At 43.6% G+C, this 17,011-nt stretch overlaps 1 protein-coding gene across 1 annotated transcript in view; it reads right to left on the bottom strand.

Annotated features, from left to right (window-relative positions):
- The window catches only part of ZFYVE1 (zinc finger FYVE-type containing 1), a 129,218-nt gene that overhangs the window by 47,866 nt on the left and 64,341 nt on the right, over positions 1-17,011 (bottom strand). Inside the window, exons 5-7 of the mRNA XM_069208941.1 lie at positions 5,699-5,805; positions 3,330-3,438; positions 322-419 (exon numbers count right to left, since the gene is read on the bottom strand). Of these exons, the coding sequence (XP_069065042.1) occupies positions 322-419; positions 3,330-3,438; positions 5,699-5,805 (314 nt within the window). The remainder of the gene's footprint in view (positions 1-321; positions 420-3,329; positions 3,439-5,698; positions 5,806-17,011) is intronic.

The following is a 17,011-nucleotide window of genomic DNA, read 5'->3' as shown; positions in this document are numbered from 1 at the left end:
CGGCCTATAGTATGGGGGGTGGTGTCTTACTGGCGGGGCGGTGCTGGTGGTGAAACCACCAGAGCCCCTCCGCCCGCTAGCATGACTACTGCTGGATTTCCTCCCAAAGTGTGGCAGAAATCCAGCAGTACCAGTAATATGGTGGGCGGGAAACCCCCAGCACTGGCCGTCTTCTGGCACCTCCGGCTTTGGCAGTCTTCATGGAAGACCGGCAAAGTCGTAGTGAGGGCCTATATATCTTTGTACGATGGTACGTTAATGCAGATTAAAAATAACTTCAAACTTTAAAAAGGTACATTAGGGTATATCTTTGATACTCACCCCGACCAGGCATACTTCGCTAGGCCCAACCAAGGCGAGTCAGAAGAAGCAGATGTTTTCGGCACCACATTAACCTCCTTCCCACCTTCATAGCATGCCTGAGAAACAAAATAGATGGTTATAATTGCAGATTGTCAAAGGCTGTCGTTACACAGCTTTCCACAATCGTCCTTGAGCATATCCTGAGATACATTTAGTAATTGTAAATGACCACCCAGGGCCCAATTTATAAGGTCATTTTGCATCCAAGTTTACCTAAAGTGTGCAAATAGCAGAGCTTACTGAATCAGGAATGACGGGGTTTTGCTCTAATAAATGTGATGTGATAACATGATAATTACACCATTATGGTGAAATGTCAATGTGACCACATCTTTTTTTAGCAGATTTGTGGACATTCTATGGTGGACCTACTTGTAGGGTAGCAAAGGGGAACATGTTTCTTCATGTGGAAACAGTTTTTTGTTTCCTTTTCATATGCAGATATGTTATCTAAAGAACTGCCAGCAATCAGCATTAGATTTCTAGTAGTATTCCTGGATTTCTTTCTGTGAGATTAGGAAAGTGGAACATTTACTCAAAACCTAGGTCTATGCCAACTAAAGCCAATTTAAAACTTTTATTGCAGGTGTTTTGCGAATCAACCCCTCTCTTTAGAAGAGCTATAAATATTTTCATCCTTATAGGCGGGATATTTCGAAATTAAGAGAAAATGGGAGAGCACACAAACAAGCAAATTACACAAGAGTGCCACCGAATTGTGTTTGAACTTTCATGCTATGTACTTAGCAAGACAAAAGTCTAGAGAAGTCATGGCTTTCTCTGTGACTCAAACACCATCTGGATGACAATACTGGCAGCACTGACTGGATTAAATATTCCTCTCATGAGAGGTTTTAGGAATTATTTCAGAAACACAGTATTTAGAAGCATAGCACTTCAAGTCTGGTTGCCAACTTGCAAAGCTCCCCACTATAGGAATAAAGATTTCCACCCTGAATAACATATGCCCAAAGGTCAGAACTTTGCCAGTGACCCTTCAGAAACCCTCATCAATCACAGTGTTTGGGGCATGTTAAAAATGTTTTACTTATCACCCTAATTGAAACGATAACCCTTCCATTCAACACAGTTAAAAGTATCAGGACCTTTTATAGACCAAACCCCAGTTTGAAGAGTTAGTAATTGCTACAGACAATGTAGGGAGACACTCCCACAAATATATCAGAGATAGACAAAGTCTTAAGATGAGTTTTATTTAGCAAAGGTTTTGGCATTCAAAAAACTTGTACACTGCAATGTTGCTGCTTTGGAAGTTCCCTGGCACATTTGAATTTCCAAAATCATCCACATGGCAATGTTTAACATAAATATTGCTGAAACAATAGACTGTAGCTAGTTTAGAAATCCCTGGCCCATACTGGTTGGAATATGCATGCCAGATGTAATGCTATTGATCTGTAATTTGTTGTAAATCAAATTATCAGAGTAAGTGATGTAAGGGGTGTTTGTCCACCCCAAAGAAGACTATGGGGGCCATTACGACCCCGGCGGTCCCGGACCGCCACGTCGGCGGTAGTACCGCCAACAGGCTGGCGAGGTCTACCAGGTGTATTATGACCCTGGCGCATTCCCCACGGTCATACCGCTGGTACTGCCGGCCTACCGCCAGGTGGTCGTAATCCACCAGGGAAGCGTTGCCCTGGGGATTACGAGTTCCCATCCGCCAGCCTGTCCATGGCGGTAAACACCACAATGGAAAGGCTGGCGGTAAGGGGGACTCGGGTGCCCCTGGGGGCCCCTGCACTTGGGATGGGCAATGCAGGGGCCCTCAGGCACAGCAGCATCGCGCATTTCACTGCCCCAATTACGGGCAGTGAAATGCGCGACGGGTGCTGCTGCACCCGCTGCACATCAACATTGCTGCCGGCTCTATTACGAGCCGGCTTCAATGTTGATGTGACTTTTCCGCTGGCCCAGCCAGCTGAAGTCGTAATGAGGGTCTATATTGCTTATTTATCTATGTTTACTGCTAAGCAGAGTCGGGCCAGGCAGTAGAGGGAGAGGGGAAGATCTGCTAATTCGTTGGAATACCTATTTAGAGACATTGGAGGCACATTCGGATGACCATCCCCTGTAAAGCAACTGGGTCCCAGTGCAGATTGCTGGACACTATAAGGGCACTGCTTGCCACACCAAGACGCTTACTGCGTGCAGACATGTGGAGGTGTGCACTTAGGTTGGAAGGGGGTAGACAGGACATGGGTCATCTGGAATGACCGGTACATGAGCATACGGATCACGGGGAGGGGGATCACTGAGGGGGACCCGGTGGACACAGAGGGAGGACAGGAAACAGAGGAGAACTGACTACGCACACACAAGATTATGTTGCTGCTTTGGCGTATTATCTGAGGTATCATGTATATTGAGCTATGACATTGCACCTGGTTCCCCTCCGTCAACATGGAGGATTGTTGTATACGATTTGTGGATAGGCTCTATATTTGTAAAACAAATAAACCCATTAGAGGAAAAAATAAATTTAAAAAAAAGCAGGAGCCAGCCCAGCATGTACTGTACTTTGGCCAATCTACGTCAATCAAATGTAAAGGGAAGGAGGAGCTGTCGACTTTGCAAGGGACTAAACCTACTATAAGCTGGGGCCATTGCATTAGTTATATTTTCCTGCACTGTCACTTGGTTTCTTTACATTTTTTGTTTATCTGAATTCACTTTTACATTTGTTCTTGGGGGACACTGAAAAGCAGCATACCAGAAAGCTGGTGCTGAACTTCTAGAAAAATGAAAGCAGAAAGAGGGTGCCATAGGCACAGACAGCAAACATTTTCTTTAGAGACTGGCAGTATCCTTGCCTCCTAGGTCCTATGCCTCTTTGTTCCATGTCTAGAGTACCTTTGCCTCCCATCTACCCATTATCTGTAACCTCCTCCGCCATTCACACACTTCCCCCTTGTACATCATGCAGCCTTTTGCATGTCAGTCACCTTGCAAGTGTAGACCCGGTTGTCATATTGGTGAGAGTATCTGCAGCGTCGATTAGCTTCGTGGGGGAGACCTTCCTTCGTGTGGTTCATGCAGTTCTTACATCCAGCTCTAGATTCCAAAGGAGAGAAATTAAATGGAGGGAGCAAGACATTTGACATTGAAGCAGAAGCATGGCTGCTGAAATGCTTTAGTGAAAGAATACTGCAACAACAACAGGCAATGGATGGACTGCAAGAATTAATCTTAGCCACTGGCAATCGCTTGGGCCACATCCCAATCCATAGTTTTTCGCCCACCATGACACCTCAGTTTGGACTCAGCCATATACAAATCAGCCTTGACCCTGCTCCTCATGGAAACAGGCAAAACCAAAATACCAAGCCAGGAACTCCCTGAATTGGAATACAAGCAACCTAGAACCAGTTTTGCCAGGATAAGAGCGCATCATCCAGGTACAGCTTGATTCCACTGGCGAAATGAGCACGGGACCCATGTCTGGGCATACCTGTCGCACTTGGACAATCAACTGCAACAACAAGGTGATGGATGGTATGTTTGATTTAATCTAAGCCACTGGCAATAGCTCAGGGCTGCATCCGAATCCATTGTTTTTTGCTCACAATGCACCTCAGTTTCAATCCAGCCATATGCAAATCAGCCTTGACCCTTCTTCTCATGGGAACAGTCCAGCCTGAACTGCCAAGCGCAAAATAACCTATGGATTGTGATGTGGCCCCCAAGAATTACCAGTGGCTCTCGTGCACACTCTCTCACTGGAACCAAGCTGCAACTGGCTAATGAGCTTATAACTAGGGCAAAACTGGTCCTGGTTTGCTTGTGTTCTGCTTTGGGAGGACCTGGCTTGGCAGTTCAGACTGAAGTGTTCCACATGTAGCAGGGTCAAGACTGATTTGCCTATAGCTGGGTCCAAACGGAGGTGACATGCTGTGAAATAATGATGGCTTGCGATGCGGCCCTGAGAAATTACCAGTGGCTGAGATTAATTCAAGCACTCCATCTATCACTTTTTATATAAATTAATGAAAGAATATGCAAGGCATTTCTTCAGTACATTGGGACGGTCAATGGTTACTGGGCTTGGTAGTACACTGGGAGTACTGGTAGTACTGTGTAATATTAGTATTCATAAGGGACCAATACTACTGCATTAGTATTGAATAATCAAATCACTCCCTTTGGTTTCTTCACTCTCCAGGGGCAGCAAATCTGAGCAGTCAAGGTTTACTCTAGGAGATGGCAGGGGTTACAAACGCAGATACAGATTAGACAGTAAATAATACCAAACTTAACATCTGCCAATGCCAGATCTTCAGAGGAATATGGGTTTTATTTACAGGGAAATGAAAAAGATCAGTTAAAATTAAAATACAGTAAAAAAAATTAGATAAGACCCAAACATTTTATTGTTTTTACAAGACAGACATTAGATTTTTAGTAGGGCAATGTTTTCCAATGGGGCTGTACGTGTTGGTAAATAAAGTCAATGGGTTCAACGCCTAGTTCACTAAAACCCCAACTGCTGAGTTTCCAGTCAAAAATAAAAAAAATCTTCACCAAAAAGCCATTCATTTAAATCCCCCACCCAAACGACATGTTTTTTAGGGTGTCGAGTGACTTGACATACTGCTCAATGACTACTGAGGATCGTCAAGCTAGTGTCCGGCCAGAGCACAGTTTGAGGGCCAGTGACAACGGCGGACAGTAACCTGATTGCGATCACTCAGCTGTATACATTAAGCCAGAATATGTCAATGAAAATGCATATTTATTACGTTTATTTTTGATATGCAATAATGATTTGGTGGCTTGATTTCAAAATAAATCTAAGGAAATAATGGATGAATGAGAATTAATGCAGCTTTGATAAGATTGAGGGTGTAGTATAATTCAAGCATATGTAATTAAGTCAAAGATAGCTAATCTTAAATGCAAACATGAAAACTCTTATCAGCCCCAAAACAAGATTTGCCCTAATTCTACAAATAAGATTTTCTTCAGACCATCACAATTAATTTCCATAGTATGTTCAGGACTTTCTACATTCTCCCCCCCCCCCCCCCCCCCCCCCCCCAAAAAAAGAAAGTCCACATGCTGGTTTAATGGTTTTATGGCACTCTGTAATTCTTTGGACAGCTCCCTGTTGTGGGGGTAAAGGAGGCCCAATCAGCCTTTAATCTTTGTATATCTATAATGCAGGCAATCAAAGTGAATATTCAGGCTCCCACAACTTGCACCTTATGCAGGAATGATGGCCTCAGGATGCATTACATCAGAGATGTCTGGCTCCAACTACCCACACTCGGATTATCATTGACAACACACCCATCTCTTCAGTCTCACTACTTACCCACAGCTGAGGCAGATGGCTGAGCAGGTGAAATATTCATCTGGGAAGAAACAACTGTGTGCCATCTGATCATCTGGGATTTCGCCACTGAAGCGGTCACTCAGGGCCTTCAAAACAGACAACAAAAAGATTTGTTGTTTTGCAGTGTCATCAAAAAAGTGAATAACCGTATTTTCACAGTAACTGATGGCAACATATAGAAACAGGCAGTGTCTGTGGCTATTTATTGAACATTTTACACTACCACGGTTCCATCAGTATGAGGCAATACCACCTCAACAAAATCTATAGTAGCAGATATTCTCAAACTGAAATAGATACATTGCAGCTAAACCGAGGTACCCTTGCACATATACTAATTGAATTCTAGGTGAAAAAGTACATGGCTATGTGAAAAAATACAATATGAGAAAAATATGTAACCTGGAATAAAAAGAGTTCCCGTTTGCAGGCATCAAAATCAATATCTAGACCCATACAAGCATACTCTCTTGCATCCGATCCACAGGTACAATTATAAATTACCCATTGAAATATCTCCTCTAACAAGGGCCATCACCATTGTGTCTGACAAAGGTGACCACCACAAAAGGATGGTGTAATGGTGTATTGTACAAATGCTGTAAAAACAAAAAAACTTGCATACAAGTCTGTGCCTGACTGAGTTAGAGGGAAATACGTCTTTGTTAAAATATATATGTTTTACCAGTTTTGCATCACCATTAGCATACTATTCGCTTTGCTGGACGTATATGAAGCGCAACCTTTCTAATCTGCCAAAATTCTAAGACCACTCTAAGGACTTTTCTCATATTTCTTTATTAGCATTTTGTAATACGTAAACCATACAATACGCAACACCCTGCTCCGAAACCTTGGACAATAATAGACAACATACTTGCAGTATGAGTACAGTGTTTTCCCAGTTCACAAAGGAACCTAAGAAAAATAACTTGCAATATTTGCCATTGCTGGTTCACTTCAGGCGAGGGAGGAGAGGGGAGGAGCCAGGTATGTTAATGTGCGTAACAACTGGAAGGCGTACATCAGTAAACAGATTTTCGGGGAGGAGGATAGGAGTAGGAAGTCACCAGACATCCACCAGATAGTCTCTCAGCCATATCATCTGCAGTCCCTATCATAAAACCTAGTTAGTACCCATTGGGGTACTCCAGAGCATCCCCAGCACTCTAAGCATTTCAACCTGGCAAAATTGTTAAAAGGATAATCAACTTTAGATAGTATTAATGGAAAATAATACCCATTTCGTTTCTCGGAGCCGCTGTCTCGGCTCCGAGGTTGCTGTGTGGCGGTATCTCGACCGGAGTCGGATGACTTCGACACCAGCATGCCCTTTTTCGGTGCCTTGGATGGGTCACCTATTTTTCGGGTTAAGCCATGGCCTGTTGGCGGTGGCGTCCCCTGGGCTTTTGTAGACTTCTCGTGAGTCTTGATTTTCGACGTCTTACTCACGGTTTTGGTTGTTTCTTCGGCGTCGAGTTCTTCCGAATCCGACTCGTGGACGGAGAAAGCTTCTTCTTCCTCCTCGAAACGATCTTGACCTGTCGGCGTGGACGCCATTTGTAGTCTCCTGGCTCTTCCGTCTCTCAGCGTCTTCCTCGACCGAAACGCTCGACAGGCTTCACAAGTATCCTCCTTGTGCTCGGGGGACAAGCACAAGTTACAGACCAGATGGTGATCCGTATACGGATACTTGTGATGGCATTTTGGGCAGAAGCGGAATGGGGTCTGTTCCATGAGCCTTGAAGTCGCACGTGGCCGGGCCGACCAGGCCCCGACGGGGGATCGAAAAAACCCCGAAGGGCCACCGGAGCTCTTCAAAATTCAGTGTCGATTTGTTCTAACTAACCCGATACCGAACGCAAACAATACCGACGTTTTTTTCCGAGATTCTAACTAACTTTCCGACCCGAAACATGGAGCGAAAAGGAACACGTGCGAACCCGATGGCGGAAAAAAAACAATCTAACATGGAGTCGATGCCCATGCGCAATGGAATCGAAGTGGGAGGAGTCCCTCGGTCTCGTGACTCGAAAAGACTTCTTCGAAGAAAAACAACTTGTAACACTCCGAGCCCAACACCAGACGGACTGTGCACAGCATGTGTATCTCAGCTACACATGCCATCGAACATATATATATATATATATATATATATATATATATATAGGAGAGAGAGAGAGACATATATTCATATAAACGTACATATACATACACTACCACAGTAATATTACATTTAAAAACTTACAACTCCAGTGCGGCAGGCACAGAGACAGCCTATAAGGTAGCCTCCTATTGGTACTACACCCCAGAAAGGATTCATGCCTGGGATCCCACTAAGTCTAGCCTCTGTTGGAGGGGTTGCGGGGGTGGAGGGTCGCTTGTGCACTTACTATGGCATTGCCCCGAGCTTCATCGGTACTGGGAGAATATTATAGATGCTATTGACTCTGCGTTTGATACTCAGATCCCCAGATTTCCTGCGTATACCTTACTGGACCTGCCTAACTCGCTTACCTTCCCCCTGAGATCACCGAAGGGGCGGCAGATGGCTATGGCCCTGAACGCGGCACTGCAGCTGTTGCTGGCCGTGTGGGGGACTGACAAGATCCAGACAGTAACCTCATGGCTCCACAAGTTGTGGTTCGTTCTCGCTATGGAAAAGCTCACTTTAGCCTCACAGCATCGCAGTGGCGAATTTAAGGAACTCTGGCAACCATTCTTACAACTACTATCCACGGAGTTCACAGAATTGACATGTCCGGCCTATTTAAGGGTGCTGGAGTGGATTTGAGTGAAAGGGAGTGAGTGAGCAGTAGAGACCTATACGTAGGACCAAGATCATGCTGGATCAAGTCTTGGGGCTGAGTGATGGTGGTATGATGCGCCAGTAGCAGGGAAACAATGTTAAAGTTTTGTTCATGTTTATTGTCACTGTACATGGAGCATGCCTTATTTTACGGCAACTGTATTAGCTTGTTGTAATGCATATGTGATGTTTACAATTGAAAATAATAATAAACAGATTTGATCCATAAAAACTTACAACTCATCTTAAAAGCAACTGTGCGTGGTTTCTCTGAGATCTGGATAGCACTATGGAAACCATTTGATGCCCAGCGTAACTTAAATATAGTCTGGGTGTCTACTCTTTGGTGTAAATACACAAACTATTTGTTGTATTTTTTGATAACCTCTTTCATTCTGGAATAATTTTGGGTGGCACTTGAAGCTAGATCCAAGTGAAGCCACGGTGGCTGTGTCCCATCAAGCAATCTCCATTTTCACTAAGGTGACCCAAACATCTGAAAGTACTCCTAAGACAATATGAATTCCCCTCTCCACCCCATTTCATATATGGTTGAATTTTAAACAATTTATAACATTAAGCAAGAGAAAGCTATTTAAAAAGCCTGCGGTAGGTTCTCGGCACTAGATGGTGCCAGGCACACTTCTGGTTTTCAATGTGCATCACATTTTGTAGTACGTTTTTCTTGGCAGTAATATTTCTTTTAAGCACTTTCTTATTATGAAACTCAAGTTTACTAGTTGGAGGATGAGGAAGGGATGGGTAGTGGGGTATTAAGTTGCATCAAATTGGCACTTTTCTTATGACACACAGAATGCCTTCTCTAAACGAGACTACAACTATGACTACAAACAGTATGCGTTGTAACAGAAGAAAGGCCTTTGGCCCTCTTATATTCCACAATACACTTTCTGTACTATGCTAATGCTGAATGTGCCTTTCTGTGGTAAATTTAAAAAAAAACTTTAATAAAAAAAAAGTTGAATAAAGAAATAAGCACGAACTAGAGTTCAAATTATTACCTGTTAAAAGTTGCTTTAGAATTTCGAAGCTTCAAGTGTTTGACTCTACTAACCTCAAGCGTCAAGTGCCTAAAAAAAGGACTAACTTGTCCACTGAGTTTGAATCAGTAAAAAATAGAGGAGCATGAGGGACTATTGTTAAGATCTGTCCACTATATTAGAGACATAAAAAACTAAAAGATGACACAAGATCTGTTGAATATGTGTGGGGATGTCAAGCCAGCAGCTTTACTAACTGGTTTTGAAGGAGTCATTATTTAAAAGGACAAGGAGCCCTCGCTCACAACTAAGACATACTTCATCATCAGATTTTTGCATCTCACCCAGACCTGGACGGTGTCTGGAGTGGGCTCCCACTATTCACAAGTTTTCAGTGTGTTTCCTAGTGTTCTGATACAACCTACGCTGCTTGTTATTGCCCCATGGTTATAGGTATGACTAATAAGTTAAAACTGCTTTGAGGAATGCTATTGTCCTTTTTAGGATGTCTCCTTTGCACGGTTAGAAACATGAGCGATGTATCGCACTATAAAGTAATTATTACCAGTCAAGAACTATCCCTTGCCCTCAAATTGTTAGTATCTATAATACTGTATTGAAAATGTATGGAATGTAAATAAGTCCCGTTAGGTCTTCTTAGTAGAGTCTTTATATTGTTTTGCCAAATGTAATTTTGTACATATTTGCTGTAGATAGGTATTTTGTTACAATTAAATGCATACATTATCGTAGTATGCAAAGAATTTGGTGACAAACCCTGTGAGTAGAAGATCTGCACTGTAAGAATCCTCATCAGGCATTTATTTGTACAAGGGGTTAAATTTGATTTTGCCAACTGTAATTTTCTAAATATTTGTAATTTTATGGTTAGCATTTAGCAGTGTGTGTATTAGATCACTTTCTAGTCTGGCCTCAAAGTTTTAGCTGTTTGCCCAGCTTCTGCAATGAAAAACAAAATCATTACAAAAATTGCATATGTGCAAAGAGGTACCTGGGGGCAGTCCTCCTCAGCTATTCGTCTATTCAAGTGTAATTCATATTTTACTTCACCGGATGACAGCATACGACATGGGGCAATGGATCAACCAAATTTAGCCTTTACTCTAGTGCTCAGTGAATGATAGCATTTCACCAGATATATACACATCTGCCTGGAAGGGGTGTGCTCCAGTGCAAGGGCTGATGGGCCAGTCCTTTGGTTTTGTCCTTTTACAGGTCTCTTTTCATTTATGTCCTTCATCTTTAAAATTTTTTAGCATGCCCAGCAGCTCCTTAGACGGTTATACCAGGTTGTTTGCTTTCCCCTCCATTTGTCTACAATACACATAACCCTATGCAGCCACAGCTTCTAAGCTGAGCAGCTATCCTAGAAAGGTTTTGCCCGAAATGTATCAATGTTTTACTGTTCCAAGTGGCTGCTACATTTACAAGCAACATGTTGGCCGTTTTGGATCTGTACAAGAATGACACACCATGTACAACACCATTCCAAGATGGATGCACAGTGGAATGATTACGGAGCGACTATCTTGGAATAATTGCTTCTAAATGTGGTGGCCATGTGCAGATAGCAGCAGGTTTCCATTTTCAGGATTTCTTCAAAACCTATTTTGCATATGTATGTTGAGCTTATGTGTGTTTTATATTCTGGACTGATGGGTGGATAAATGAAAGAGTGGAAAAATGGATGGATGAGCGACAGAATGCTTGTATGGGCACTGAGTTCCTAAAAATCACAGTATCTTAAGGGGTAAATTTAGCTACAAGTCAGACCTACTGCCCTTGCCAATGCTGGTTCATCTTTGAAATTTTATCTCTCTTTCAAACATTACTAGTTTTGGATCTGGCCCTTCTTGCAGGGTTATGCCCACACTTCTTGTCTTCTTCCTCCTATGTTTTCTAATCTGTTTTTGTTGGCTTTAGGACTCTGGCCACTTTACCACTACTAACCAGTGCTCAAGTGCATATGCTCTCAGTCTAATATTTACTGGCGATTGTTGGCGATTTTTGTTCCATGATTGGCATATTTGATTTTCTAGTAAGTCCTTAGTAAAGTGCAATATGTGTACCTAAGGCCTGTAAATCAATTGCTACTAGTGGCCCTGCAGCACTGATTGTGCCGCCCAAGCGAGTATCCCTGTAAAGATGTCTCAGACATGCCACTGCAGTGTCTGTGTGTGTGTGTGCAGTTTTAAACTGCCATTTCAAGCTGGCAAATGCACCCACTTGCCAGGCGCAAACTGTACCTTTTGTAAGTCACCCCTAAAGTAGGCCCAAGGCAGCCCAGTGGGCAGGGTGCAGTGTACCGGTGTGCTTTACATGGCCTGATAGTGAAGTACTGCCAAATTTGTTTTTCACTATTGCAAGGCCTATCTCTCCCATAGGGTAACTTGGGGTTTGCTTTGAAATATCTTTTGAGTATAATTGGAGTTCGGGGTCTCTGAACTTACAATTTTAAATTAAACTTTTCGTGCAGTTGGTTTTTGAATTGTAGGTTTGAAAGTGCCACTTCTAGAAAGTGGACATTTTCTTGCTTAAACCATCTGTACCTCTGCCTATCTGTGGAATACACATCTGAGTCAGGATGACGGTTGGGTTGTTTGTGCATTTCTTCCAGACAGTCACACAAAGGGAGCTGATGTATGCCCTGCATATACTGATGGCCCATCACCAGACTGATGGGTCTTCCTGAGCTATAGTGGTGGGATGGTTCTTCCTGACCTATTCAGGTGCTGACACCTGCACCCGAATAGGGGGGGGCAGGGTTGTATGCACTACAAAGACTTCTCTTTGAAGTTTGCCTACTTCAAAGACAATAATGGGTATATGTACTGGATCTCTGACACCACATAGTTAGAACACTTCTGGACTGAGGACATTCTGCCAGGAAGAAGAGCTGGATGCAGTTGGAGGTACTGCCACGCTGCCTGTTGCTTTGTTGTGCTGGCTTGCTGCTTCTATCCTGGGAGTGAAAGGACTGGACTATGCTTTCTACATCTTGCTTTCCAAGGTTCTCCAAGGGCTTGAGTTGAGCTTGCCTCCTGTTAAGAAGTCTCAGGGATATCAAAGACTTCATCTGCCAGCACCGGGGCACCTCTGCTGAGAGTCCTGTCATGCCAAATGGTGCCAAAGCCTTTGAAAGAGGTTTTTGGTGTTGCAAGAAGAAAAACCACGCACCGACTGACTGTGTCAGCCCGAACAAATGCATTGCTGCAAGAATTTGATGCATCGCTGCTGCCTTCACTGGAGCATGGTCCCCGCTTGACGCAACAACCACAGTTTTCCACACAGGCCCCAGGTTTTCGTCACAGTGTGTCAGAAGAAGCACCGCTGTGTGCGTTTCATGCACCCCATCACTGAAGTCCGTGACGCACCGCCCTGACTCTGACACAGCACCTGCTTCATTGCTGTGAGATCGACACATCACAACTTGACATGCAACGCATCGTCCCTGGGTGCCATTTTCTTCATCGACCCCGTACTGCAGTAAGGGATTGACGTTTCATGCCGCAAACAACGCATCACCTCCACTGTGGCAGTAGGAACCAACACATTACCTCCCCTGTCTAGTAGCAAGGAACCGGCGCAGTACTTCCCCTGCAACAGTAAGGAACTGATGCATCTCTGGCTCTTTCGACGCACCACCTTCCCAGCGGCCCAAATCGTCTTTGTTTTTGACGCATCTCAGGTACTTTGCCTCTGTCAAGCGCTTCACTGATTTCAAGGAACTACAATTACATTTAATAGTGATAACTTTGCTTGTGTATGTTGGGTTTTTGTTGTTTTGGTCTAGAGTGTGTGTGTGTGTTTTACACATTGCCTCTGAGATACGCCTGACTGCTCATTCCAAGCTACCAAGGGGGGGGGGGGTGTGGTGTGGTGTGGTGTGGTGTGGTGTGGTGTGGTGTGTGTGTGTGTGTTTTACACATTGCCTCTGAGATACGCCTGACTGCTCATTCCAAGCTACCAAGGGGGTGAACAGGGGTTATCTTAGCTGAGTGGCTCCCTTAGCCTGACTAGAGTGAAGGTCCCTACTTGGACAGGGTGCAAATCACTGCCAACTAGAGACCCAATTTCTAACAACTAGGATATGGAATATAAATACCCTGTCTAGTTCCAGAGCACTATATTCATTCTAGTCTACCCTTTCACCATTTTCTGTTACTTTTCTTTTCTTTTTTTTTTTATAATCTTCCTTAATGCTTTCACGTAACTGTTTAGTTGCCTAAAGCAGTTCCCAGTTGATTATTAGTATGCCATAGCTCCAAAATGTCTGTCCATTTTTAAGTCCTCAAATCAAATAAGACAATAAGAAAATGGACACCTGTCACTGCCAACAGGAATTTCGATATGCAATGTCAAATGCCAGTGCTCAGTCTTCTGATCCCTGCTCCTTTCCAGTGCAGCAGAAATCCAAAAAGTAGATACAATAAGAAGATAAACACATATGCCAAACTGTTTGAACTATAAATTAACCAGGCATTCGGAGTGAAATTGTGCCATTTTGCTAGGGTTCCTTTTATAAAACACAATTTTAAGCTATAACAAGCATTTGCAATGCAATACGTCTCACATTTGTGAGAGTTAGAGCTATTGGTGCTGTAAATTACAATGTCTTTTATCTATGTGTTTTGATCTGGAGTGTAGTAGATGTATGAACTGACGCCCAGCTGCAGCACTGTCTAGAGGACTGAGAATGAGGAATTACCAATGGGAACAGAGACACACCTGCAGCACTGCCTAGAGGACTTAGAATAGAGGAGTTACAGATGGGACCAGAGAAGCAGCTGCAGCACTGTCTAGGGGGCTAAGAATGAGGAATTACCACTCGGAACCAAGACACAGCTGAAGCACAGCCTAGAGGACTCAGAATGGGGCAGTTACTGACGGGGTCAAAGAAGCAGCTGCAGCATTGTCTAGAGGACTCAGAATGAGGATTGTCCACTGTGACCAGAGACACAGCTGTTGCACAGCTCAGAGAACTTAGAATGGTGGAGGTACTGATGACACCAGAGAAGCAGCTGGCAGCACTGTCTGGAGGGCTGAGATTGTTTCCAGTGGTAATTCCACTGAGGGACAGTTGCAGCACCGCCTAGAGGATTTAGAATGGAGGAGTTACTGGTGGGGCCAGAGAAGCAGTTAGCAGCACTTCCTAGAGGACCAAAAATGAGGAATTACCACTGTGATCAGAGACACATCTGCAGAACTGCGTAGAGGACTTAAAATGGCGGAGTTACTGACGAGACAAGAGAAGCAGCTAGCCGCACTGCCTAGAGGACTTTGAATGAGGATTGCCAATGGGACCAGAGAAGCAGCTAGCAGCACTGTCTAGAGGACTTAGAATGAGGAATTTCCACTGGGACCAGAAAAGCAGCTGCAGCACTGTCTACAGGACTAAGAATGAAAATGTCACTTACCCAGTGTACATCTGTTCGTGGCATCAGTCGCTGAGATTCACATGGTCTGCATAGCTCGCCATCTGGTGTTGGGTCGGAGTGTTACAAGTTGTTTTTCTTCAAAGAAGTGTTTTCGAGTCACTGGACCGAGTGACTCCTCCTTCTGTGCTCATTGCGCATGGGCGTCGACTCCATCTTCGATTGTTTTCCCCGCAGAGGGTGAGGTAGGAGTTGTACTATAGTAATAGTGCCCGCGCAATGAAATGTGTAAGTATGTACCTATTAAAGGTTTAAATAATATATATACAAATGTACAAAATTGAAGGTAACTTCTGAACTGCTACAGGCTTCCGGGGAGGTGGGTGGGCCCATGTGAATCTCAGCGACTGATGCCACGAACAGATGTACACTGGGTAAGTGATATTTTCAGTTCGATGGCATCTGTCGCTGTAGATACACATGGTCTGCATAGACTAGTAAGCAGTTATTTCCCCATAAGCGGTGGTTTAGCCTGTAGGAGTAGAAGTTGTCTGAAATAGAGTTCTTAATACAGCTTGACCTACTGCAGCTTGTTGTGCGGATAGCACATCTATACAGTAGTGTTTGGTGAATGTGTGAGGCGTAGACCATGTGGCTGCCTTACATATTTCATGCATTGGGATGTTTCCTAAAAAGGCCATTGAAGCACCTTTTTTCCTTGTTGAATGTGCCCTGGGAGTAATGGGCAGTTGTCTTTTTGCTTTAAGGTAGCAGATTTGGATGCATTTAACAATCCATCTGGCTATACCTTGTTTTGATATTGGGTTACCTGCATGAGGTTTTTGGAATGCAATAAATAGCTGTTTAGTCTTTCTAATGTTCTTTGTTCTGTCAATGTAGTACATTAATGCTCTTTTGACATCTAATGTATGTAGTGCTCTTTCAGCCACAGAATCTGGCTGTGGGAAAAAAACTGGTAGTTCTACCGTTTGATTTAGATGGAACGGTGAAATAACTTTTGGTAAACATTTTGGATTAGGTCGTAGGACGACCTTATTTTTATGTATTTGTATAAAAGGTTCCTGTGTTGTGAACGCTTGAATTTCACTTACTCTTCTCAGAGATGTAATGGCGATGAGAAAGGCAACTTTCCAGGTTAGGAATTGTATTCCGCAAGAGTGCATGGGTTCGAAAGGTGGGCCCATGAGTCTTGTTAGGACCACGTTTAGGTTCCATGAAGGAACAGGTGGTGTTCTTGGTGGTATAATTCTTTTAAGACCTTCTATGAATGCTTTGATGACTGGTATCCTATACAAGGAAGTTGAATAGGTAGTCTGCAGGTATGCAGATATTGCTGCAAGGTGTATTTTAATAGAAGAGAAGGCTAGCTTTGCTTTTTGTAAATGGAGCAAGTAATTTACTATATGTTTTGGAGTTGCGTCTAGTGGTTGTATCTGATTATGATGGCAGTAACAAACAAATCTTTTCCACTTACTTGCGTAGCAGTGTCTAGTGGATGGCCTTCTGGCCTGCTTTATGACTTCCATACACTCTTGGCTAAGTTGTAAGTGTCTGAATTCTATGATTTCAGGAGCCAGATTGCTAGATTCAGCGATGCTGGATCTGGGTGTCTGATCTGTTGGTTGTGTTGCGTTAACAGATCTGGTTTGTTGGGCAGTTTGATGTGGGGTACTACAGATAGATCTAGCAGTGTTGTGTACCAGGGTTGTCTTGCCCACGTTGGTGCTATTAAAATGAGTTTGAGTTTGTTTTGACTCAATTTGTTTACTAGATAAGGGAGGAGAGGGAGAGGAGGAAAAGCGTAAGCAAATATTCCTGACCAGTTCATCCATAGGGCATTGCCTTGGGATTGCTTGTGTGGGTATCTGGACGCGAAGTTTTGGCATTTTGCGTTCTCTTTTGTTGCAAATAAGTCTATTTGAGGTGTTCCCCAGAGTGTGAAGTAGGTGTTTAGAATTTGTGGGTGGATTTCCCATTCGTGGACTTGCTGGTGATCTCGAGAGAGATTGTCTGCCAGTTGATTCTGGATCCCTGGAATAAACTGTGCCATTAGGCGAATTTGATG

This window comes from Pleurodeles waltl, chromosome 9 (genome assembly GCF_031143425.1).
Source record: "Pleurodeles waltl isolate 20211129_DDA chromosome 9, aPleWal1.hap1.20221129, whole genome shotgun sequence".
In the NCBI taxonomy this organism is placed as follows: domain Eukaryota; kingdom Metazoa; phylum Chordata; class Amphibia; order Caudata; family Salamandridae; genus Pleurodeles; species Pleurodeles waltl.
The sequence above is the reverse complement of the archived record's forward strand: the minus strand, read 5'-3'. Positions and strand labels throughout refer to the sequence as shown.